The 27139-nt window shown below is 42.4% G+C and overlaps 1 protein-coding gene across 1 annotated transcript in view; it reads left to right on the top strand.

Moving 5' to 3' along the window:
• LOC125303144 (von Willebrand factor A domain-containing protein 7-like) overlaps nt 1-26840 on the top strand; it is a 30881-nt gene extending 4041 nt beyond the window's left edge. The window contains exons 3-17 of the mRNA XM_048256688.1: nt 333-611; nt 3307-3400; nt 4716-4844; nt 5258-5444; nt 12439-12608; nt 15804-15916; nt 16227-16343; nt 16450-16638; nt 17044-17176; nt 18968-19120; nt 19293-19385; nt 19537-19805; nt 24746-24879; nt 25379-25538; nt 25745-26840. Coding sequence (XP_048112645.1) covers nt 333-611; nt 3307-3400; nt 4716-4844; nt 5258-5444; nt 12439-12608; nt 15804-15916; nt 16227-16343; nt 16450-16638; nt 17044-17176; nt 18968-19120; nt 19293-19385; nt 19537-19805; nt 24746-24879; nt 25379-25538; nt 25745-26350 — 2826 coding nt within the window. The 3' untranslated portion in view covers nt 26351-26840. The remainder of the gene's footprint in view (nt 1-332; nt 612-3306; nt 3401-4715; nt 4845-5257; nt 5445-12438; nt 12609-15803; nt 15917-16226; nt 16344-16449; nt 16639-17043; nt 17177-18967; nt 19121-19292; nt 19386-19536; nt 19806-24745; nt 24880-25378; nt 25539-25744) is intronic.
• Nucleotides 26841-27139: the final 299 nt, after the last annotated feature.

Below are 27139 nucleotides of genomic sequence, written 5' to 3'. Positions count from 1 at the left end.
AAGCTCCCAGAGTGGTTTAATAAGCTACAACATTTCGACCAGAGGTCTTTGTCAGGTAAGACCTCTGGTCGAAACGCTGTATCTTTTTATTTTTACATATGTCGGCTAAGCCTTATACCCACCACCTGTTTCATTTTTTTGTAGATGTGTGTGCACTTCATTCATTGAAAACACAAAGATCAAAAAAAAAACAGTGCATACGGGAAAAGGACCCAGAGAGCCGTGGCAGTGTGTGTGTTTCTGTGTGCATGCGTTCATGTGTGTGTGTGTGTGTTTGTTTGTGTGTGCGTACGTGTGTATGTGTTGGCCACTGACTCCTGGTGTCTCTGCAGGGCTCGTCGGCAGAGGAGCTCTTGCGGGCGTGTTTGGGCTCAGCCACAGGAGATGTGTCGGCAGCTCAGTTCCGCTCGGCCCTCAACCAGATCTACATGCAGAACGGCCTAGTGGACCGTGATCTGGCCAACAGTCCCGCCCACCACGCCAACAATGAGGCCTTCGTGCAGGCCCGCACGCTCATCACAGAGGGCACGGTCAGTGTCAAGGCCAACGTCCGCACAGAGAACTTCCAGGCAGCCAGAGAGATGCTGGGACGAGCCTGCCACACCTTACAGGTAACGGAGACGAGAGGAAGAGAGAGAAAGAGCGAGAGGAAGAGAGAAAACGCTTAGGTATCAGAGATGAGAGGAAGAGAGAAAACGCTCAGGTATCAGAGATGAGAGGAAGAGAGAGAGGAAGAGAGAAATGGATGAAGAGATGTGGGTCGAGGAGAGGAGAATAGAGAGACGTCAGGGCGCAGGAGACTATGAGACTGAAACAAGTGAAAGTGGAGACAATACAAACAGCTGTTCTAAATCACAGGTTTTCAACCAGGTTTGATAGGCTACCGCCTTCATGCAACTCAGAGGACCTGACTTTAAAACTCCCGACCTTCAAAAAAAGTGTGTTCATGAGATCAGCTTGGAAAACAAATACAGGAAATGCATAAATAAGTTATTGGGTCTCGGGTGTGTTTCTATCTGTAGTGTTAATTTAGTGATAAAATACCTATAAAATAATATAAACAGTGAGTGATATTCGCCACTTGTGTTGTTGCCAGGGAGACCACTGTGTTTGGAGCAGTGTTGTAGCACTCGAGTCCAGGACTCGAGTCCAAGTCATGAGCTAAATTTATTTATTTATTTTTTTATTATTTTTTATTTTTTTATTTTTTTTATTTGCAAACATCATTGACATTACAGAAAATGCAACACTACGACATGCACATGAATACTACATACGACAAACAGACGTACATTACATAAACACATACTGTAACTTAACAAGACATCACATTGACTTGGCTTCCACAAACATAACACAACATAACATTAATAACAGAAAGGCTAAGGATGATTTATACCCAGGATGATTACAGATATGATTATCAGGGATGAAATTGATGACCGGAATGAAAAGAAGGGGGATGGGGGTGCGGATGGTAGCTCTAAGAGTGTGAATGAGGTGGTGTTGGGATGGGGGGTGAGGGGTAGTGAGTATGTGAGGATGTATGTGTGTGTGTGTGTGCGCATATGTATAAGGCTGGCTTGCTGTTGGGCCAGGAGGAGAGAAGCTGGAACATAGAGAGGGAGGGTTTCAGAGGAGAGGAGTTGTAATTATTCTATTAATGATAAGTATAATAATAGGAATAACTGATTGCCTGGTTGATTGCCTGACTGATTGCCAACCTGGGCACCCATTAATGGCCACAGTTCCACCCAGCCCCTGCAGTTATACTGCGACGAGCTGACAGAGGGGAGGACCTGCGTGCCACCCATCACCCCAGGCCCAGGTTTCTTCTACTGATGTTGTGGGGTCTTGAAGAAAGAGAAGAATGTCGTCAGCATAAAGGCTGATTTTGTGATGCATATATGGAGTCTGGACACCTTTGATGAGGGGTTCTGACGGATGGCAGCTACTAGGGGTTCAATGAAGATTGTAAATAGTGAGGGGAGAGTGGGCACCCTGTCTAGTTCCCCGGTGAAGAGTGAAACTTTGTGATGTTAGTCCATTGGTGATTACTGTGGCTGAAGGAGAGGTATATAGAAGTTTAATCCAGTTAATGAACGACTCCCCGAAGCCAAACCTCCCTAATGTGGAAAACAGGAAATTCCAGTTCACCCTATCAAAAGCTTTTTCTGCGTCCAGAGTTGCTATGATGGTATTATCTTGAAAATTTGTAGAGTGATACATTATATTTAACAGTCTGCGGGTGTTGGTGGATGAAATTCTACCTTTAATGAAGCCTGTTTGGTCTGGGTGGATAATGGATGGGGTGACCTCTGCTAATCTGTGTGCTAGCATTTTTGCGATTATCTTATTGTCCACATTGAGGAGAGAAATTGGGCTTGAGGAGCAGTGAAATTGAGGCTGTGGTGGAACTAGTTGGAAGACGTCCTTTCTGTTTTGATTCATTAATCATTCTGATGAAAAGTGGAGCTAAGATGGTCCAAAATTGTTTGTAGAACTCAGCAGGAAAGCCATCCGGACCTGGTGCTTTATTATCGGGCATCTGTTTCAGGGCATCAAACAGTTCTTGTTGAGTTATAGGTGATTCTAGGTCTAAGTCATGAGCTAAATTTAGAAACTCGTGACTTGACTTGGACTTGAGCACTGAATGACTCGAACTTGGACTCGGACTTGTACATTCAGCCCATGCAGACTCGGAAATTGAGACGAGGACTCAACTTTTTTTTTGTAATGTCATTACGCTATAATTGTAATATATCATTAGAATATTATTTGGTATAGGATTCTATTATCTAAATTATTTTTAGTATTAATGTTAGTGCAGTGGAGTGTTACTGCTTCATGTCATACTTCACACATCACGCCATGTTCCTACAATAACGGACGTTAACTTAACGGCGCCAAATGCCTGGAGACATGAATGCCCCGAAGGTTGTCAGTTTTGCATTCAATAGTGACTCGACTCGGACTTGACTCGGATGAGTAGTGGACTCGGACTTGGATATTTTTTTAATGACTTGGACTTGCAAAAAATCTGACCCGTCTTTGCATTCAAGTCATTTTTCCTCTATTGGAGGTCCAAATTTCCGAATATCTAATGTGGCATGAAGGCGCATGAATCCCACTGGTTCTCCTCTGGTTGCAGTTTAGTCAAAATGGTGGACTTTAGGTCATAATCAGATGAAACCCCCTATTGTACATGGATGACACATGAGTAAAGATTAGATATCTGTCCACAATCCCAGTTTCCTCAGTAATCCTGACTATGAGTAACCCTGACTTGTCTGGGTCCATTCGCAGGACTTTTACAGCCATAGTAACTGGGTGGAGCTGGGAAACAGAGATCCCTACCCCCCCCTCCTCCAACCACACCTGCCCATGGACAACATCGCAGGTGAGCTTTACCATAAGGTGACCAGATTTCTGAGACAAAATCCGGGGACATTTCAGTTCAGAAGCAAAAATACCTCCAAAACATGTAATGTTTTTATCTTTGTAAACTTAAAACGGGGACACTGCCCTTACCATTCATAAATCAGTTTATATTACCCTAGTTCTCCTAAATTGCAAGGGAAGTGATTAACAAAGATGTTTCTTCTCTGATCATGAAGTAGCTGAGATCAAGAACATTTGTAACTTTGGAAATCAGCTGTAACAAACAGGTATCAGCCAGACACTTCACCCAAATTAAGGCCTCCTTACACCATGCGTGGGAGGCATTAGTTAAAAGGCTACAGTCGTTCAAAAATCTTTCCCAAATCTTGTCAAAAGTTCTCAGAAAATATGTGGTGCGGAAGGTTGAATCAATTTTCCCTTCATAGTACACAGGGCAAAACTCATAAAACACTCAAATTTTCCCATATCCAATGTATTATGCATGGGCTACAAAATAATTAGGAGAGTGGGACATGTCTAAACACATGTTATACAGGCTATATCACATCTTGAGGCTATTAAGTTTTCAAAAAATAGATTGAATCAGTTAAATTTATATAATATATAACATAGATAATAAACAATAACACTTACAAGAACACCTTTGGTTCACCTATCCAATGACATTGTACTGCTCGTACTCGTCAGAGCTAGCTGGCTGAATGAATGCATGAATGGATGGATGAAAGAAGCCCGTACTGTAGCCTAACTATCTCTCGCAAAGGGCAAAGATTCAACCGTGCTGCTATATTCCACCAATCAAAATACCTGAAATGGACCACCTAGCTAAAAAAACAATCAATATAGTAGACCTACTTCAACAGTATATTACATAATAGGCCTACTCACTGAACCACCTTATTGTCTTTGCACCTTGCTTATTGTGTCAGATGATGTATGATGTATGATTTAAACTATTCGTAGCTTACATAGGCAGTGTTGCAGAACTGTTTGGATTTACATACAAGTTGGTTCAATATTGCAAACAACTGATCTATATTATATTTTACACATCTGCTCACAGACCACTTGGGTTAGCTTGCGGACCACACTTTGAGAAACACTGTTCTAGAACATATCTGAGCTCTGCGCTTGCTGGCTTGATCCTGTGCATCCAGTCGCACACAAAGCGCTTTGATCCACATGTTTTGTACATACGATGCCATGTTTTAAGGTGCAAAAAGCATCAGAAACAGGTGGTAATTTGGCCTTAATTCTTAGTACATCTAGGCCTGAATCTTACAATGTCAATACAATGTGTGTGTGTCTGACAGATATTGACACTCCTACATGTAGCGACTGTGCCAGTGGAACATGTCCAAACCCTCTCTTGCCTGACATTCTGGCTCAGAAGAAACTGACCTCTGGGTACATGGGCCTTCTGTCTGCTGACAAACCTAAAGGTACATTACACACACACACACACACACATCCATGCACACATAGGCAAGACACATACAACTTTATGGAACCATTGGTTTCACAGTTTGAAGTAAATAAAATGACCACATGGAATTTTTGAGTGCTTTGAAGCTGCATTCTGCAATAATGTAATTAGTTCATTAAGTTTTTACCTAATTTCTGACTTGTGTTACAAGGTTACCAGGGTTACCAGGGTTGGTGTGATGACGGGGGTCTTCATGCCAGTATAGCTTAGTGGTAATTGAGAGGATTTTGAGGGTGTGTTTGTGTTGATAGGTAAGTGTAGTCATGGTGATGATGATCTTTTCACTGATAGGTAAGTGTAGTCATGGTGATGGAGTGTTTGTGTTGATAGGTAAGTGTAGTCATAGTGATGGTGTGTTTGTGTTGACAGGTAAGTGTAGTCATGGAGGGGCATCCGACCTGACCAGCACCCAGGTGCCCCGTGGAGGCATCAGTAAGGATGAGCGCCGGCCAGACAATGCAGCCCTGCATGACGCCACAGTCACCATGGCAACACAGGCCACAATGGAGCTCCTGGAGGACATTCGAGGCGCCACGGGCAACAAGGACTTCCTGCGGTAAGGGAGACTTCCTGTGGTTAAGGGGAGATGACCATGGAGGTACCCAGCACAGGAATTATATGTAGCCTTAGATGGACGACATGAATCGGTCCAGTTACAGCTTTTGCCCATTGCTTACACACTAAAAACCAGGCTTGGAATTTCACCATTCTGGGGGCAAGGCCACTTGGCCTTCAGTTGGGCATATTTGGTGGGGGGCACAAAGGCCACATGTCAGGGCACCAAGGCCAAAGTTAACTATTAGTAGTAGGCTATAAAAATTATCAAAGTTGTATTTAGCCTATTCACTGCAGTAGACCTGCATCACTGTATGAAACATTACAAAAACATGAAATGAAAACATGACATATTACATAGAACTGTAAATCATCTGACTATCTAATATTTACAGATATCTAGGCTATATATAACATTTATTTTATATTTGGCCTGTTATGAAATCATGTATTGAACAATTTAAGCACAGCTCAGCTTTAAGAAACTCAAATAGCCTAGATGCATGCTTAGCATTTTGTGATAATTAAGGCTACTTTTACAAACTCTTAGTCAGCTGTCCTCTGATTTATCAATATATAGGCGATATTTGTAACATTTATTTTGTATTTGGCCCGTTATGAAATCATGTGTAACAATTTAAACACATTGTAAAACTTAAAGCCCAAATTTGGAGACATCCATGTACGTCGAACTTTACTGCAAATTCAAAACTGGATTACTCTGGAACGGCTAACTGTACAGGGGACTGCTTTACACCTTTGTGTTCGGTAAGGTCTCCTGTTTATTCTGATATAAGGGTTGTCATGTATTAAAAGAAGGGTTCGTAAAGTATTACACCGAGATGAATGGGTATGGAGATCATGGGACGCAAAACCTTCAGTAGAATGTATGATTAAATTGAATTATATTATTTACTTTTCTCGCGAACCGTTCAACACAGCAATTATCGGCTAACATCGTTTAAAAGCTGAGAAAAATATCTTTCATGTGATACGTGTGATGTCTGTGTGATGAATAGGCTACTTCGCGAGTAGTTCAACTGAGAATGGGTGAATTTGGACGCAGTTTCTTTTTTTCTGCGCTGCCACTTTCTCCACTGCGTAAATGACTAAATTAATTTGCGCTGTGAATGCTAAGATTATTTTGACAGGCCACAGGCTAAATAAAAATCGCTATTAGTAGGACGCAAAGCAGAACATTGAAAGAAGGGGGCACCAAGGCCACCGTGGCCTGTAAACCTCTGATTTTCAAAGGGGCCTCACGGCCAACGCAAGGGGCTGTGAAATTCCTACCCTGCTAAAAACGGATGCTTAGCCTTAGACCAAGGCCTCAATACCTAAACTTCTTGTAGCATACCTTAAACACTGTGTAACCATGGCTTAAACACATTTTCTGCTTTGCACATTGTTTGCAATTCTGCAACACACTTATTGCGAAACACTACACACGGTTTCTTACATTAGACACTTTGTTCAAAAATTAAATCTCCTGTTATCATTGGGAAAACACTTCGATTCAAAATGCAAGCACATCTTGTAATTGGTAATAACCACACACATACCTGAAAATACTTACAGAGAAAACTGAACACCAATCAGTCTAAAGTTTAGCACTATAAATAGACTTCATTAGATTAGATTCAACTTCAAGGTGGTTTAGAGTAGTATAAATTAAATATAAATATGTGCAGTGTATAAGCAGTTACCTTAAGAGCAGAATAAATATGGCTATGTAATGTGAACAATGTATGAACAACATGTACAGATATGTTCAATGTAGTAGCAGTAACATTATAATAGTAGTAAGAATAATATAGATATATGCAGTGAATATAAAATAAGAAAACAGAATAAATGTGGATATTCAGTATGAAAAATATAGACAGATATGTACAGAATGTACAGTTATGTGCAGTGTGGTAACAGTACCATTGTAGTGCAGAAACAGTAACATTATAAGAGTAGTAAGAATAAGTGTATGTGCAGGATGAATACAGGGATTAAAGTGAAAAAAAAATCGTTTGACTGAACTTTTTTCAGGCCATAAGTCATACATTGTTCATATCTACCTATAGAGATAGCACCCCTTTTTATGTCAACCTATTGGTTTTTAATGTACAAAAACACGCAAACAGCAAAATAAAGGGAGTATTCGCCTTATTCACACGGCGGCCATTGTTTAAACCAAAACGAGGCTACAGGGGACACTTACTATATAATTAATGCCACCTACAGGTGAATGCATAGAACATAACAATCCTATGGGTTGTGTACCCTGTAGCCTCGTTTTAGCCGCCAATGGCCACCATGTGAATAAGGCGAATTGAGAGTGTTCTTGATTGAGATTGAGTTTTCCTGATGAACAAAAATATATTTTAGTACCATCCCTGGCCATTGCTGTTCTTTTCTACTGCAGCAATATTGTAGAAAGGCTTTAACTTACACTCTTATTTAATTACTTCAGGCCAAAAGTGTTTAAAGGGGAGATTTTTTTCTTGTTAATATGCAATTCAACACAAGTAAAATCTATAAAATCAAGTTTGCAAGACTTCCAATTTCCTCATCAAAGTAACGAATCCGAACATTCTAGATATTGATCATATTTCCATTTGTTGCCTCATCCGCATTTAATGAAAACATGGTAATTTTGAGTTTTACAGACAACTCAGTTTTCCAATGAGCAGCAATACTGTGTGTGCTCATGCAGGTGGTCTGCACATTTGATAATGACAATCTGGAGAGGGCGCTTTTGTCTTCAGCAACAGATTGTATAAGGTTGACAAGAGGTTGCGATATGGTGAGGGACAGGTCGTGTTGCGCTATGAAAGAACATGCGTAGCCTACTTTCTAAACGTAAAAACGGTCATAAACGTACTGTAGCTGTTGTGGTGGCTAGTTGCACCAGGTGGGGAAGAGGTCCTGAAATGCATGAACTTTAATCTTATGGCGGTCTTCTGATTGGTGGCGTACTAAAACGTTTTCCTATTGCATCCATAAACAATTTTCTTGCAGCAAACGCACAAAAGCAAACCCCTGGCACTTTAATTTCTTTACACCATGGCTTGTTAGTTATCCCCCATTTCCAACAGCCGCCCATCTCCATTTATTTTTTAACTTTTGACACCTGCCTTCCTATAGCAACAACGCATCCATGACAGCTAGTGGCCTTGCCAAATAGACGCACACACATGACACTAATATGCAAGGTTCTGGTAGGCCTACTGGTTATGGTTTTGTGCTATAAATTAATAATATTTTATAGCAAAGTTTTAAGTTGACTATTTTAATTGCATGGTTATTTTTTGTCAACATACACTCACAACCTACTGTCATTAAAAGTGAGGCCTAAGCAAAATAGCAAGGCTGTCTGTGCGTCACAAACACGACTTACTACACCCCTTACTAAACAGTTCGCGATGATGACAATATTATTATTATTTTATGTTAACACGCTCAGTCAAAACCTTCCGTCGCAAATTGTGAAAAACATTGTTGTACATGTCATAACAGACGGGATAATAAATTGCATAGGCTACGGTTTATATTGCGTCGCTGTACATAATATTAGTTGCATTGATTAAAAACTGTAACAATAATAGTAGCCTACATTGGGTGGCATAGCAGGCTATCTGTTCAAGTCATAGGTGACACCCAAAATGAATGACCTCCCCTGACAAGAGTTCGCGATAGTAAGAAATTGTCTACATTGATGCACGGAAAGAACACAGCCTACGCTTCTTTTCCGAATTCGCACATAGAGCTCACAATATAATATCCAAAAAAGTTAAAAGGATTGGCCAACCTCATCAGCTGTATCGATTTTGTCACTATAATCCAACTTTTGGACCGTTATTAGTCCTCCAAACGTGTTCTTTTTTTAAGCAAACGCCCCAGGCCAATGAGACAAGCATGTAGCTACAACATAAACAAAGTGAAACTCATGGCTGACGTAGGCTATCTTCTTGAGCGGTCACTGATTGAGACACAGAAAGTTCTCAAGAACACTATTAGGTCTTTAAACATTTACCATCACACACATTAATTCATCCGACCTAATATTTGTAGTTGCCTTAAAAAAGGAAAAGAAAAGGTGATAGTCCCCCCCCCTTCCTATTTTTCTTTCTCATCGGATCTGCATCGATCTCAAATATCACATTTCTAAAATCAAATTGACGGAAATCCGTCGTATGACGGAAAACTTTAATCCTTGGATGAATAGTATGAAGAGCAGTAGAAAATGGCTATATGTAAGTGTAATTACAGTATGTACATTTGTAAATAAATAGATAGAACACTACAGATGGGATAGGGTAGTGCAAATGACCGGGGGGTTGACTTGTTGTCCTTGTCAAGGTTGCCATGGTCGTAGACACCTCAACAGGCACAGGCAAGGAGGCATCCTGCAGGAGCGGTGGGGGGCTTAGTTGGTTGGTTGTCACCGAGGTGCAGAGCTAGAGTTCAGTAGGGTGACAGCCGCAGGAAAGAAGCTTCCTCTGAACCTGCTGGTTCGGCTTCGGAGAGACGTGTAATGCCTCCCAGAGGGGAGTAGGGTGAACAGTCTGTGGTTGGGGTGAGAACAGTCTTTGATGATGCTGCGCGCCTTACAAAAGCATCGATTGCCCTGGATGGCCTCGATGGAGGAGAGTGAGGAGCCGATAATGCATTGGGCAGTTTTCACCACCCTCTGCAGTGCTTTTCGGTCGTAGGCAGAGCAGTTGCCATACAGTTGACAGTGACACAGTTGGTGAGGATGCTCTCGATGGTGCAGCGGTAGAAGTTCACCAGGATCTGCGGAGACAGGTGGACTTTCTTCTCCTCAGCAAGAAGAGACGCTGGTGATCCTTCTTGATCAGGGTAGAGATGTTGATGGTCCAAGAGAGGTCCTCAGAAATGTGGACACCCAGAAACTTGAAGCTGGTGACACGCTCCACTTCAGTCCCGTTGATGAAAATGGGTGTGTGTGTGCTAGCTTTAGACTTCCTTAAGTCCACAATGAGCTCTTTGGTCTTCTTGGCGTTGAGCGACAGGTTGTTGTCAGAACACCACAATGTTAGGTGCTGGACCTCCTCCCTGTAGGCCGTCTCATCGTTGTTGCTGATGAGACCAATCACCGTACTGTCGTCTGCAAACTTGACAATGGTGTTAGAGCCATGTACAGGTGTGCAGTTGTGGGTGAAGAGGGAGTAAAGAAGAGGGCTCGTCGTAGAGATGGCATCCTCTGTGCTCCTGTTCTGATGGTAGGCGAATTGGAAGGGGTCTAGTGAAGGTGGTAAGCAGGTCTTGAGATGGGCCAGGACCAGCCTCTCCAAGTACTTCATGATGATGGGGGTGAGTGCAACTGGACGGAAGTCATTAAGGCTTGTTGCAGTGGAGTGTTTTGACACCGGCAAGATGGAGGTGGTTTTAAAGCACGCGGGCACAGCTGCCTGGGCTAAAGACAGATTAAATATGTCAGCCCAAACCTCAGCCAGCTGCACAGCACAGGCCCTGAATACGCGTCCGGGGATACCATCAGGACCAGCAGCCTTATGTGCATTAGTCCTGCTCAGTGCCGCACACACATCGGTGGTGGACAGTGTGAGGGGCTGGTGATCTGCAGAGACCACAGCCTTGATGGCCACCTCCTTGTTGTCCCTATCAAAGCAGTCATAGAAAAGTTAGGGGCAGCCATGGCCTACTGGGTAGCGCTTCGGACCTGTTACCAGAGGGTTGCCGGTTCGAACCCCGACCAGTAGGCACGGCTGAAGTGCCCTTGAGCAAGGCACCTAACCCCTCACTGCTCCCTGAGCGCCGCTGTTGTTGCAGGCAGCTCACTGCGCCGGGATTAGTGTGTGCTTCACTAATTCACGGATTGAGATAAATGCAGAGACCAAATTTCCCTATGGGATCAAAAGAGTATATATACTTATACTTATATACTTTCAGAAGTGGTTCAGATCATCAGACAAGGAGGTGTCGGTGACAGGGGGGAGGAGTTAGTAGTTTTGTGATGGCCTGGATGCCTTGCCACATGCGTCAGGGGTCCGAGTTGTTCTTGAAGTGATTCTCAATCTTCAGGTAAGTTATTGTGTACCTGTTCAAGTGTGTACTTTTACATTAAGTACCCATGTACAGTTCTGTATTTGCCACTATACTCCCCATTTCTAAAAGCTATCAAAGAATTATTTTCAGTTAGCCAGTGAAAAGTATATGACCACCAACCACATACCTGCATGCCTCTTTTGCAAGCAATGGAAGGGGCATGCAGAGACTGAGGTGGGGTCAGTTCAATATGGCACACAAGGTGATATTTTCCCCATTGCCTAGCCCTGAGAGGACATCGCCTGCGACTTGTGGCCAGATCTGAAAAGAAGGCAGGATCCATAATCCCCCCCCCCCCCCCCCCACACACGCAATATTCCAAAATTGCAAAATTCAAAAAAATGCTTTTTTTCAATAGCAATTTCTCCAGTAATTGTTTTTTCTTTTTACTTTTGTTTTGTTGCTACATTTTTTATTTGTTTCATTCAATTCATTCACATTCACAGTATTCCATATACCTGTGACGTGTGATTCCATTTTTCTTTATTTCTGTAAGAAATGTCAGCTGATTACTGCAGAAATGAGTCTGAGAAAATGACAATAAAAAATAGAAACACAAAGACTGCAATGTTTTATATAAAGCGCATCAGTGTGTTGCTGTTGATTTGAAACAGTAATTTTAAAGGATTTTTCCTTTCTTTCTATGTCTTATTTGGCTGTGTGTAGAGTTTTGACATAATGAACTAAATTCTGCAAAAACTGTTTGAGCAATATGCAAAAACTGTAATCGGAGTTAATCAAATCTTCTTATGAAAACACACCACATCTAAGAGCATTTTTGTTTCAATAGACATATGTTCCTGCATTAACTCTTTGTGCCTATCTCCTCCTCTCTATCCTTCTCTTCCACTCTATCCCTATCTTCCTCTCTATCCTTCTCCTCCTCTCTATTCCTCTCTTCCTGTCTCATTCAGACTGATGGGCATTGCCCGCTCTGCTGTCCTCTGTTTCGTGATTGATACCACGGGGAGCATGGCTGACGACATCGCTGAGGCACAGAGTGTTGCCACTCAAATCATTGACAGCAAGAAGGGCACCGCAGACGAGCCCTCGGAATACGTCCTTGTCCAGTTTAACGACCCCAGTAAGACCCCATCTCAACATCTGCCCAAACACCCATCTCAACACCTCCCAAAAACACCCATCTCAACACCTCCCCAAACACTAGGGTTGGGCACCGAAACACGGTTCTAATATGGCACCGGTGCCGACACAAACGGTAGTAACTGCATCGAATAACAACTTGGATTTCGGTGCCTCATTTCGGTGCTTAAATAGTGTTTTATTTATTTATTTATTTATTTTATACGAGGCATCACTGCATGTCATGCGCCATCTCTAACGTCTTGCTCTGATAGCAACACATCCAGGTACAGTTAGCTAACATAAGTGGATGTATAAACCAGAGGGGTGCACCACATAGGCAAGTGGACAGTGTTTGACAGCTTGCGTGAGCCCAAGTAGCTTACTTTAAAGCGATATCGCGAGCTCCTGTCAAAATCTAGCAGTGGGCCTAACTACACACAAGCAAAAGGCTATGAAACAACATCAACAGCAGCCTAACAGCAGCCTAATACCTTACACAATGTCACTGCTAATGCACTAACTGGTATTTATTTGAAATGTTATCAGCAAAGTTGTAAGGTGAAAACTTTATTTCACGGTGTGTTCTAAACAACATAATGGCATGATATTAATCTTTCATGTACATGACGCCCATATAGCATCAGAATGAATATGAAGATCATGTTAAAAGTTAGCTGGCAAAAACATAAATATGTAGGTTACATAGGCCTACCTGATGTCACTGAGCTGTCAAAGGAAACCATCTCCGTAGCCTATGTTATCGCTAGTTAAACTCAGCTGACTGGTGTTAGCGCATAGCCATAGTTGGTGTTAAAATGACTAGGCTAGCGCTGGGAATCTAAACACTTCAACACCGACATGTTGCCTGATATGTTCAAAACTATTGCGTGTTATGGGTTAAGACATGAAATTTCTTGAAGCATTTGGGAACACACTGAATTAACTGGAAAGTAGTCCCTGGAAAGGAGTCCCTGTTAGATTAGCTTGCTTGCAAATGCAGTTGTCCATGTTCTATGGCAAGCGGTTTTAACATACCTTATGGCAAACCGCCTACACTGGGTAAACTTGAAAGCAGAGCTTTGTGTGTGCATGCATGGCAAGCTGTTTTAACATTTAAATGTATTATTTGTAGAAGCAATGAGATATTGATAGTAAATTGAATATAACAGTTCAATTTCATGTTCAAATTTGTCTTATCAATAAAAAAAAAAAAAGCAATTCATGCTTTAGACCATTTTAATTTAAAACATTTTAAAAACAAAGTACCGGTTCAGGCGCCGTTTCAGCACCGGCACCGTTTTAAAAGTATCGATTTAGCCCCGGTATCGGATAAAACCCACGATACCCAACCCTACCAAACACCCATCTCAACATCTTCCCAAACACCCATCTCAACACCTCCCAAAAACACCCATCTCAACATCTCCCCAAACACCTCCCAAAAACACCCATCTCAACATCTCCCCAAACACCCATCTCAACATCTCCCCAAACACCTCCCAAAAACACCATCTCAACATCTCCCCAAACACCCATCTCAACACCTCCCCAAACACACATCTCAACATCTCCCCAAACACCCATCTCAACACCTCCCAAAAACACCCATCACAACATCTCCCCAAACATCCATCTCAACATCTCCCCAAACACCTCCCAAAAACACCCATCTCAACAACTCCCCAAACATCCATCTCAACATCTCCCCAAACACCTCCCAAAAACACCCATCTCAACATCTCCCAGCTATTTTGCAGATATACTGCACATTGAAGCATGCTCAACAATGTCAATTCAAATACATCCATAATATACAGTATGAGAAATATGTATATACAACCCCAAATCAGAAAAAAATGGGACGTTGTGTAAAATGTGAATAAAAACAAAATGTAATAATATGCAAATTTCGTAAACTCATATTTAGCTGCAAAAAGGACACAGACAACATATACAATGTTGAAAATGACAAATTTTGCTATTTCATGGAAAATATATGTTCATTTTGAATTTTATACCAGCAACACGTTTCAAAACAAGTTGGGACAGGGGCAACACAATGCTGGAAAAATTGTGTATGATAAAGAAAACAAAAGGAGAAATATTTCACAACTAATTTGGGTAACTGGCAACATGATTGGGTATGTAAGGACCTCATTGTAATGCTTCTTAATATGAAATTATGAAGTATTTGGGGAGTTCATCATTTATAGTACATCATTAAAATATTATGAAGTATTTGGGGAGTTCATCATTTATAGTACATCATTAAAATATTATGAAGTATTTGGGGAGTTCATCATTTATAGTACATCATTAAAATATTCAGAGAATCCAGAGAATTTGGCATTGCATTAAAACCAGACCTGTTTACAGAAAATCATTGAGCTCAGGAAAACTTCTGACAACCACTGTATGAGCACAGTTTGACATTCAATTGGTTTTAGTGCTCAGTTCAAAAATAAACCCAACATCTATGACTGTGTGGAGGTACAGGTGCCTACTGCATGGGCATCTTGCACATCTGGCAAGGCACAATCAATTCTGAATGATGTATACAGGTTTTGAGAAACATATACTGGCATCCTGGTAATGTGTTTTCCAGGTAAGACCTTGCATATTTCAGGAAAACAATGCCAAAATTAATCCTGCACATGTTTAAACAGTATTTCTCCATAGAGGAAGAGTCCAGGTGCTAAAATGGCCTGTCTGCAGTCCAGACCTGTCAAATTAGGTACATCATGGAATGACCGACATGATTAAGAATACCCCATACTGTTGAGCAACTGAAATCCTATATCGGGCAGGAATGAGACAACATTTAATTCTCAAAACTCTAGCAACTGGTCTCCTCAGTTCCTAAACATTTACAGAATTTTGTTAAATGAGGTGAAGCCGCACAGGGGTAAATATACCCGTCCCAACTTTTTTTGAAACATGTTGCTGGCATCAAATTCAACATATTTTCCATGAAAAAGTCAAATGTGTAATTTTCAATATTTTATGCTGTCTACATCCTTTTTGCAGCTAAATATGGGTTTTCGACATTTGTAGATTTTCACATTCTGTTTTTATTTGCATTTTACACGTCCCAACTTCTTCTGATTTGGGGTTGTAAAATTTCTCACTTTCATGTCTGTGTCTGTCCGCCTCTCTCCTTGTGTGTGTGTGTGTGTCTGTATGTGTGTGTTAGAATTTGGTCCTCTGGTCAGGACTGCTGACCCCGAGGTGATGAAGGCAGAGATCTCCGCTCTTACGGCTAATGGTGGTGGGGACATGCCAGAGATGTGCCTCTCGGGACTTCAGGTAAACACACACACACACCTAGGGCGTGTCTCGGGACTTCAGGTAAACACACACACACACCTAAAGCGTGTCTCGGGACTTCAGGTAAACAGACACACACACACCTAGGGCGTGGGGACTCAAGGGATGTGCCTCTCTGATACACACTCTCACACACAGATAAGGACCACTGATGCACTCACAAGAGACATTTATGCACACAAAGATTCAGACACTTCTTTAATACCAGTATCTCTGATGAGTTCTCCAGTCTGGTCCTTTCCTTAATACTGTCATTTCTTTTTCGTACTCCTTTCCCTGTCTGGTGTAGCTGGCTCTGACTGGTGCACCTCCCTCTTCCCAAATCTACGTTTTTACCGACGCTCCTGCCAAAGACATGAGCCTGGAGAAGACCATCATCGCCCTGATCCGCAGCACCAAATCAACAGTAAACGCTCGGGATTCAAGAGACGTTTTGTCAAAACACACAAACAAGGCACACACAAATGAACACACACACTAATACATCTCTTATAATTCTTTCTTATGCACAGGTGAACATTTTCATGACGGCGAATCGTAAGGTCACACGTAGGAGCCTTGGTCCTGCACGCCTGCCCCGGGCTGATTTCCGAGTGTACTATGACCTGGCACTGGCCTCAGGTGGACAGGCCATCGAGGTGACCAAGGCCAGCCTCCCCCAGGCCACGGAGATCATAGTGGACTCCACCACCTCTGCCCTGGTGAGCTGAGCAGATATGCCCCGCCCTCCTGTCCTGTGTGATGCTGAGGTCACAACATCAACATTCTAACTGCTCAGAGCAAATTATGTAAAACCTGCAAAGTGAGGAAGTCATGAACTACATGACACTGTATCACAGCAGGAGTGATACTGTATATATCACAGCAGGGATGTACTCTGTGGCCCTAAACCCACAGTGATACTGTATATATCACATCCATTATAGTGGGGACTAAACCACATGGTACTGAGCCTAAAACAGTTCAGTATCAAATTAGCAAAAATATTTTTATGTTATTAAATTAAATTAGCTATGGTTTATTTTTTGCCTTTTGCCCATCATTTAAATTAGAGCCCTTTATGTTTAAGCCCATCTTTACATTTGTTTGATTGTTTTATGTTTCAGGTGACAATTCTACAAAGAGCCAGAAACCCTGGTGCAGTGGAGACCTTTTCCTTCCTCCTGGATGAGTCTGTTTCTAATGTGACCCTGTACATCACGGGGACTTCAACAGCTTTCACTCTGCGAAACCCCACAGGTACGACAGTATGTCTGCTGAACCAACGTCAGCGTGTAGCAGATTGTTGTGACATATTCTTTAGGAAATGTCATTAATGTGACAGCCAGAGCTCAGGCATTCACAGACACCAAGAGGCATTTGCAATTCCCATTCTTTTCCCCGATGCACTTAATTAGCCTGGGTGCCATTCCGAACTTAGTCCCGCCCACAACATTTGAGGTCGGGAAGTTCGGTCTGGCGTTACTCTATTGTGGAGCAAGTATGCCCGCCCTAGATCGGGCGGACCAATCAAATCGGCCTTTACGATGATGGACAGGTGAGCAACAGCGCCTGGTCTATCACGTCATCTGAGCACGCTTAGATTAGGCTTATGTTTGAAACAAAAACGCTGTGGCTAGGATACATGGCTTTTAAGACCCCATATGAAAAATGCATATTATTTAATTAGGTTTTATCACTGAAAACGATTATTTCTGAAAACTTTGGCCAAAGTTGAGATGTGGGAAAACTCATGGTTTCACTTTCATCAAGGGAAAACAGCGCTGTTGCATTGCGACATGTTCCCTTGTTTGTTTGAAATCTCTGATTGACCACTTGTTCGAGGGATTTGCGACAGCCTTTCCCAGCTGTTTAACATGTTTGTAGCATATCAGTGTTCAACAGAATTATTTTTAAAAACGGAGGGGATATAGGCTTTCAGTTTTTTCCTAATAGCCTACCTTACTACGTATCTCTTAAATTTCGCTAATGAGTGTTGTAGGCTAGAAGTTATTGACGGCACTAACTTTTACAAAAGACCAGAAAACAATGTTAAGGCATTTGTGGAGAAGAAGGATGGTTCGTGTGTTTTCTTCCTACACCTCACGGTAAGCTATTTCGTTGCTCTGATTGGTTAGGTCTATCCAATTGAGTGCAGAGGCATTCCCCCCCTGTATCGGTTGAAACACGCCCCATAATTATGTCCCAATGGAGCAGTATCAGACTCATATTCTGACTAGAATTGAGTATGACTACATCAGGCTAGCACTTAATGCCATCACAACAGACACCTCTAACTATAATGAGCTGGTCACAAGCAGGCTGTTGGTGGCCTTTTTCAGCTGCCAGGTGTGTCCTGCTGTTCAACTGGTAGCTGCTAGGTCTCTTCCTAGGCATATGACACTTCCCTTTCATTCAGGGATTCTCCTCTCTCTCCTCACCTGCTCTCCCTCCCCTGTGGTGCATCTGTAGACTCACCTGTGAAGACTAGATGGAGAGGATGTGTTCTGCTATGTTGTGATGCACTTGTGTGTGTGCACATTTTGCATGTGTATCTTGGCAGCACTGTACTCTAGGTGTCAGGCTGCTTTCATTTTAGAGTGACATAAATTACTGCAATCAGCAGCATCACTAAACAAATGCCAATATAGAGCATAGGAGATTTGTGATATACAGAATGCCTTATGAATGGTCCAGTCATTGTTTGTCACTATTTTCAGGCTTAGTGGATACAACTGCCATATGACATTCCTGGGTTTCAGTCTTTTAACTCGCTGATGATAGTGGGCGTTCACATTCAAAACAGATACTTTAAAACACAACAGGTTACTTATTTTAAATGGCATACCGCAACAAAATGAAAAACCATTGACTCATTTCACTGATTAAAAATAGTCAGCACGATTGACATTGAGTTAGGTGCAATTCTAACTGCATTGGGATGACATTCAGCTGCACTGCACAAAGTTTGGACAATTGATCAACTATTGCACAAAATCTGTTGTGGTAGACTGTGCCTTTCATGTAATTTATCGTTCTGTCTCATCCTAGGTGTGTCTCAGAGTTCCACACAGACAGCTGGACCCTTGGGAACAATTCAGACTGTGGGCAATCTGAAACGTGTCCGACTCAACACCCCGGAACAGACAGGATTATGGGAAATCCACATGAAGACTCGTGAAGCCTACACTGTCAAAGTAACCGGTGGGTCTCCTTTTCATCCTGCTGGGTTTTTGAAGTTCATATACCTGTTCCAACTGTAGCTTTGTGGGGAAGGGGAAAGCCACAAGAGTTTTTGTGATTGTGTGTTGTATACACAACAAGTGTTGTGTATGCATCCATCAAGCATCTGTGTGTGTGTGTCTGTCATCTCCAGGTCAGAGTGCCATCACTTTTGTTTATAATTTTGTGGAGACATTCGAAGGGCCTCACCCGGGGTATGGAGTCATTGATGGACGCCCACAGGCAGGTAGGGCAAGTCAACAGTTATTACTGTCTTTTCCGGGGCATACTGTGACAGCTTTTGGAACATAATTCACTCGTTATCGCTCTTCTCATCCTCATTTCTCTCTCTCTCTCTCCACTCCCATCGCTTCCTCCCTCTATCTCTCTCCCGTTAGGCTCGCCAACCAAACTGCTGCTGACGCTCACTGGCCCCCACGGTCCCGAGACCCTGAAAGTGCTGGAGGCTGCCCTGGTGGAGGTATCTGGCTCAGGCCTGGCTGGAGGAACCGTGCAGGAGATGGGCGGCGGTAACTTCCTGGTGTTCGTGAACAGCGCCCCTGCAGGCGAGTTCGTGGTTCTGCTTAAGGGAGAGGACACTTCCACCTCCAGCCAATTCCATAGGCAGTCCACCACACAGATGTCTCTCACTCCAGTCTCAGTAAAGGTGTGTAGAATTATTACTACACCACATAGTCTACAGTACTAACCATGAGTCTTGGGAGAAGTCTCACTACAGTTTATGATAACAGGGGTAATTATAGTTTATGGGCAGTGTTGGGGGTAATGCGTACTGTAATTTCGTTATTTTATTGGGTAACGAAGTAAGGTAACGCATTACAATTCAAATTTCAGTAATAGTTACAGACGTTACTGAATAACTGTAACGTCCATTCCTGCGTTACTCACAATATCTCTAATATATTGACTTATTGTTGGCATGCAGTGATTGCTTATTGAAAATATAGATTAGCCTAGACACATTATGTCATTGTAGTATATATGCGGAGGGTAGAGCACGCATTCTCTCCATGGACCGCTCTCCCTCAAACAGGTTGGCTTCAGCCCGCACCTCCCCTATACGCAAATCAAAACAGTGGCTTGTGCAAGAACTGTTCTTGCAGACTACAACTGGTGCTGGAACTTTGTTCAAAATTGATGCATTCAAGTTAACTTTGCAAAGTTAGTGTTATAGCCTTCTTATCACAATGTTGTCAATCGCAAACACTATTTTAACGTCTCTCTATGGAACTACCTGTAACTTAATTTGCGGAGAACGAAGAGAAAGCACCTTTTTGATAAATGAGACAGTAGTGGAAAAATATCTTTTAAGAACTAATCTGTAGCCTAGGGTAGGCTTCTGCAAAAAACAATTTTGTTGGCGATTTAAACTATCTAGCGGACGTATTTAAAAGGTTACAAGCAATAGAGGCTTATGGGCCGTGTTTTGGTTCGTAAATTAATTTGCCCTACAGTACTTCTGTACAATAAACAAATGTGTTCGTTCAACTTTATGCAGAAGAAATACGCACTTAGCCAGCCTATAACGGACACATTTTAGAGAGAGAATGAGAATGTACGCACGCAAGAATCTGTTGGCTATGTGGCAGGTTACCAGCAAACAATGTTTACCTAATGCATTAACTCAAGACCTCAAACGTTTAACAGAAAGGATGCAGCAGGCAGCAAATGTAGAAGAATAATTTCCAATGGAAGAACAAAACGCTGAATGAAGCCCAAAGCTTTACTGATGTTAAAGCACACACACATAACGGTAAAATAAAAGTAAACACAAAGTAAATTTAGCAATGGCGACAAAATTAATATAGACTATTTTTAGTGAAAGTATAAGCCTACTAGGCTACTTTTAGCTGACCAATGCCGAATCTGAAATTGCAAATAACAATGTTGCCTAACTCTTTGAATGTTGCACCCTGGTTAAGTTAGAGACCAACTCAAGTAAAGAAACGATAACGAGTAACACGTTACTTTCCAAAATGACTAACAAGTAAAGTAATTTCATTACAATTTAAAGGAACACGCCACCCAAAATCAGTAGTAATATATGTTCTTACCTTAACTTTCACGAAGTTGAGTCATACCTCTCCCTCACGTCCAGATGTGCACTCAAACGCTTCTGGCGGCCGAATGTGTTAGCATGTTGCTATGCTAGCGGGCTCTGCCGTAGCCGTAGAGGGAGTAAGATGGCATTAATCAAACACATCCACGTTTTCCCTACTTAAATACAGTTGCACAAGTAGTTGATAAAAATGTGTAAGGTCACACAACATGAAACGTGACGATATTCCAAGCGAATAAACAGGAGAACTACAACGTCTGGCGCAATAGCACTTGGGAGTACTTCGACCTAGGTAGTAATATTAATTAACACCTAATTGTAGATCCTATCCACCACAGAGTTTAGAATCCATGCTTGATCGAATTTCAGCCTCACCCTCCCTCTGAGCCACACACACTAGAGATGCTGATGGGCTTTTATTTCAACCATAACTGCATAGCAAAACTTAATCCATCCATCAGCAAAGTTTTTTGACCAATTTTCAAAACCGCACCCGCCCGGCATCCGCTGTGTTTTAATGTATATGTGATTCGGCGCTGCTGACGTGAGGCTAGAAAGCTCTTGCCTGTTCTTTCTAGAAAGACTGATCCAATGCAGCAAATATATTAAAAGGCTAAAGTCCTACATTGGCTATGTTGTAGCCTATCCCCAGAATATCAGCAGCAAACTCTGTTCTGCGAGACAGAGACTGTCTGAAATAAATGTCTAAATATCACCTGCTTGCTGCAGCTTCGGTCTGCACGTCCTTTTAAAACAGTCTGCACGTCCTTTTTTTTCTCTCTCGAGCATTTAATCTGCTGCCGGCTTGTCTCTCCACGTTGTCCAAAATGCTTGATTGCATTGCATTCTCCAATTTTTAGCTAAATTTTCATGTACCACATCAGCATTTTTGTTCAGTGAATCTTTTGTAAATTGCTTTACAATTACCGTCGGGCCTACTGTATAGGCCTATTGTCAGGCTTGCCTCAGCTTCGGTCATGTCCTTTTACAATTTTATCATTTTATCATTTTATCATCACCTAATAAAAAACGCAATTTGGCACATAATTTCAACATGCTGCTGGCCTACTAATTAATGCCTATTGTACTTTATTTTTTGCAAAAAGAAAGAAATCCTTGATAAAATAACAAGTCATTCACATTTTACTTTAGCCTACGCAGTGGCATGTCAGGGTGACACTATGGGGCCGTTTATACGAGGACGATTGCAAAGGAAGACGACAAAATATTTTATCATAAGTGCCTTTCGTTTACACGGCGACCCCACTGTCGGGGCTTGAATACGCAAAAATCTGAAGACTCCTTCCAGAGTGTAGAGTTTTGAAGACGACCTGGGTTGCGTCTCCGTCTAAACGGCTAAACCAAAGATCCTTGATTACCTCTCTGGCTAAACTGTCAAATTAGAATGTCTGCGCCGTGGCGCACCGGGTTCTATCACACCACCACCCAGCGGTCTGGAATGCATATCCAATCGAATATCACATACTCTTGCGTCTTCATATAAACAAAGATTTCCCCCTGGGAATGCTCGTTTAAACGTGAATAAAAAAATGAAGACGAGACGCCACTTCTGCGTCTTCTCTTTTCATCGTCACCGTATAAACGTAGCCGATGACAAGCCTGTTCTGAAGACTCCCATTCATTTTGACTGCATGGGAAGAGAGCGCGTCTTTTTCAGACAGACAGCGCAATTCATTTTATAGCCTACCAGCAGGCCGATCGGACAAACTAGCGCCTCGATATTAAAGAAACGCTGACTCCATTCATTCCGAAAGTCCACCGCACAACAGTGCAACGTGCATGTACACATTTTTAGTAACAACCGCCAAACTTGCTTGCTTGCCTTCTAAGTTTTCCGACTTTTTTTCTTACCTTCTTTTTTCCGCTGTGGATGTTATTGAGCTTATAGAAGTCATACAAGTCATATCACTCTCTGTCTCTCTTTTAAATGCCTATTCCCTGAAGGCTACAATTACTATGTGTTTGATATCAAAACAAAACAACCCAGGCAGTCTCATCTAGGATATAGCACAGGTTGAAGTCAACGTCAAGTTGGTTCTATTTACGGAGGTGAATGTGTGTGTGTGTGTATGTGTGTGTAAACATCTTGTAGATGACTCAGAAATGACATCGGAAGACGAAGGAGTGAATAGTGGCAAGAGGCAAGCCAAAGGTTGCCGACAAGGGCCCGACGCTATTGTAAAGCAATTTACAAAAGATTCACGGAACAAAAATGCTGATGTGGTACATGAAAATTTAGCTAAAAATGTGGAGAATGCAATGCAATCAAGCATTTTGGACGATAGGCTATATTGGCACACATAATAGGCTAGGTAACAGGCCGATGTGCGTTTTATTTGGAGACTGTTTTGCGAGACAGAGACTGAGTTTGCTGCTGATATTCTGGGGATAGGCTACAATTGGAATATCGTCACGTTTCATGTTGTGTGACCTTACACATTTTTATCAACTACTTGTGCAACTGTATTTAAGTAGGGAAAACGTGGATGTGTTTGATTAATGCCATCTTACTCCCTCTACGGCTACGGCAGAGCCCGCTAGCATAGCAACATGCTAACACATTCGCGCCGCGCGCCAGAGCGTTTGAGTGCACATAAGGACGCGGGAGAGGTATGACTCAACTCGTGAAAGTTAAGGTAAGAACATATATTACTACTGATTTTGGGTGGCGTGTTCCTTTAAAGTAGTAATGAGTAACTTGTAACGGATTACTTTTTTTCTGAGTAACAACCCCAACACTGTTTATGGGTAAGCTATTTTGTGTGTAAAAATATCCTCACACCATGTGCTAACAGCAGGGTTGTGCAAAATTTGAGTTGCAATTCTGCTTCCTGTTTGCTACCTCAATTGAAATGCTAGTGAAATTCAATAATTGAATTGGAATTTAAGACCCAGGTTCAATTCAATTCTGGAATTTTGCACAAGCCTGGCTAACAGTGTGGTGGGTATATTTTTACACTACAGTCAGTAGTAGCTGAGCAGTCCTCACATTGAATTTAAACAAACACATCTTTATTTTACATAAGCTGCAGTTCTGCCTACCTAACATACAGTAATTGGGGCAGCCGTGGCCCACTGGTTAGCACTCTGGACTTGTAACCGGAGGGTTGCCGGTTCGAGCCCCGACCAGTGGGCCGCGGCTGAAGTGCCCTTGAGCAAGGCACCTAACCCCTCACTGCTCCCCGAGCGCCGCCATTGTAGCAGGCAGCTCACTGCGCCGTGATTAGTGTGTGCTTCACCTCATTGTGTGTTCATTGTGTGCTGTTTGTGTTTCACTAATTCACCGATTGGGTTAAATGCAGAGACCAAATTTCCCTCACGGGATCAAAAAAGTATATATTCTTATATACTTATACTTATATTTTATCCTGTCTCAGTGGCCTGATACAAGTTTATCTAAGTTCACTCTTCCCCGCCACAATGCCACAAAATCATTTTGCACCATTTCTGTTGAAACTCACCAAGTATTGTTGAAATAGTTTTCTAAAAGTGTGGTTGTGCTGCAGATTGTAGTTGACACCAGTATGGAGCCAGGGAAGGCTATAAACATACCTTTCAGCATCACCAGCAGTGAGACAGGGACCACGTTCAACATCCAGGCAACAAACGACAAGAACTTTGCCATGAAATACCCTTCAAGGTGAGCACATCTCAAGCAGCAAGCAAACAAAAACATGAGTACAATTTAGAAGACAAGAGGCATGCAATAATTGTAATAAATCATGGTGATTATCCAGCAATATCTATTCACACTCTGTTTTTGCCAAAACCCAAACATTTTAGGACTAAAATTGTTAAATCTTGGACAGATCTAAGACTAATCTGTAGATGACTCTTAAAGGTGTTATTTAAGAAGTGTGGAGTTTTTCTTTAGTTTGAAGCATTTAAAAAATGACCTAGAAATATCAACAGAATGTAAATGAACAACCCTTTTCACATGATGTCAAAAACGCCCATGCTTTTGCCCAATACTCTATAGTTTGTGGCAGTGAACTCTCTTGTAATATCACTTTGCATTAAATGTAATGCAAGTCAGTGGTAGAGTGCTGTGTAGCTGCATTCAAGACAACTTAAAGCCTAAAAAACTCCACATATACGTTCAATAAGGCCATAGTATTTCTGTCTCCTTGTGGTGGCAGCATTACCAGTGGGAGTAGCGTGGAGGCTAAAGGGACGCTAACCATCACTGCTCCATCCGGCATCGCCTCAGGCACTGATGTCACCCTGACCATCAACGCAGAGTCCTCACGAACCCACGACTCCAACTACGCCGTAGTGCGGCTCTCTGTGATGAAGAAGGTGATCGATTTGTTACATGATGATCAAACAAACAAACATTTTGACATCCTCTGACAGTCAAAGTGTAGTGTTAAGCAGTCCAGTGATGTATATTGCATGTAAGCCTAGTTTAAAAGGGCATGTGTGCCGTACCAGACGCTGTGAACACATTGCCTTTATAATGAAATAACTGACTCTGACTTTCTGTCTGTACACTTCCCCAAAAGGTGACCGATTTTACCCCTCCTGTGTGTAATGTGGTTAATGTCAACAACACCTGCGCAGACGACTGCAGCTCGGCCTCATGGGACGTCTCGGTCGACATCACTGACGGCAATGGCACGGGCGTGGAGAGGGTCTGGGTCCAGCAGGGGGACAGTGATCTGATCAGTGAGAGCACAACAGGGCCAGGTGCGGGCGTGACTGTGATCCATCGGTTGTACCGCACCTCGTGCTGCACTCCAGACCTCAAGCTGTCCGTCACGGACAAGGAGGGCAATGTCGGCTCCTGCTCCCACTCCATCAAGCTGCCGACCACTACACCAGTTCCACCAACCACTACGGCAGCGACCACAATGGCAGTTCCACCAACCACTACAACAGCAACCACAACGGCAGCGACCACTACGACAGCGACCACTACGACACCAACCACTACGACAGCGACCACTACGGCAGTTCCACCTACCACTACGACAGCGACCACTACGGCAGTGACCACTACCACACCCAGTGGCGGACCACCCTCCATCAGTTTGGCAACACCTCTGTGGTTCTGCCTACTATTGTCTGCCACTGCCATAGTTCGAGATTTACTCCCGGTCTCGCTGTAAGATATGTATGCTATGTATGTATATAGTTGCTAACCAGTAGAACAAAGTTGTGCTTGTAACATGTAATCTGGTTTCTGTACGCACACCATACTGCAATTCTACAGTATTCATAAGCCTATACTAATTGTAGTGTTGTTGGATTGGAATTGTGAACTTTGCATTTAATACATAGGCCTACTTGCTGTGAGGGGTATAATGCCTTATTTCGGATTGAAACCATGCTTAAATGAAATGGCTTAATATGCCAGTGGTGGTATTTGTGGTTGATTACATACTGTAGTAGCACATCATTTGGCTGAAACAAACCTGAACCACAGGATAAGACTGCCCCCTCCTGGCCACCCTGTTATGAATGCCACCACTTACAGCAGCACTAAAGAAGCTCTTAGGGTACCCCTAGTTGAGAAGCACATTAATAAATTAACTAAATGTGTGTCATTGCAACAAACTATAAACATAACAACAATACAATAAAGATTGAATGCACCAAGAGCAGTCTCTTGCTGCTTATCGCTTGCCTATTTTAGAAGTGATAAGCCCTGCTCAGAGTGAGGCAGTAGTGCCGTTCGCCCTATTAAAGGTATACTATGCAGTTTCAGGTATTTTTGACCAGTCTATGGCTCCCCGATATATTTATATTTTTCTCTGCCATTGTAAATAGCCTACTTCTTGTGGCTTGTTTGCCCTGTACACAATGAAAATGCTTTTGTTGTGGAGGCGAAGGCAACAGGAAAAAAACTATCTCCAAAGAGCTATATCTACTGACAAGGTAATGTTTCACGATTCTCA

This window comes from Alosa alosa, chromosome 1, assembly GCF_017589495.1.
Source record: "Alosa alosa isolate M-15738 ecotype Scorff River chromosome 1, AALO_Geno_1.1, whole genome shotgun sequence".
Classification (NCBI taxonomy): Eukaryota; Metazoa; Chordata; class Actinopteri; order Clupeiformes; family Clupeidae; genus Alosa; species Alosa alosa.
Note: the sequence above shows the minus strand (reverse complement) of the source record. Positions and strands in the feature narration are given on the sequence as shown.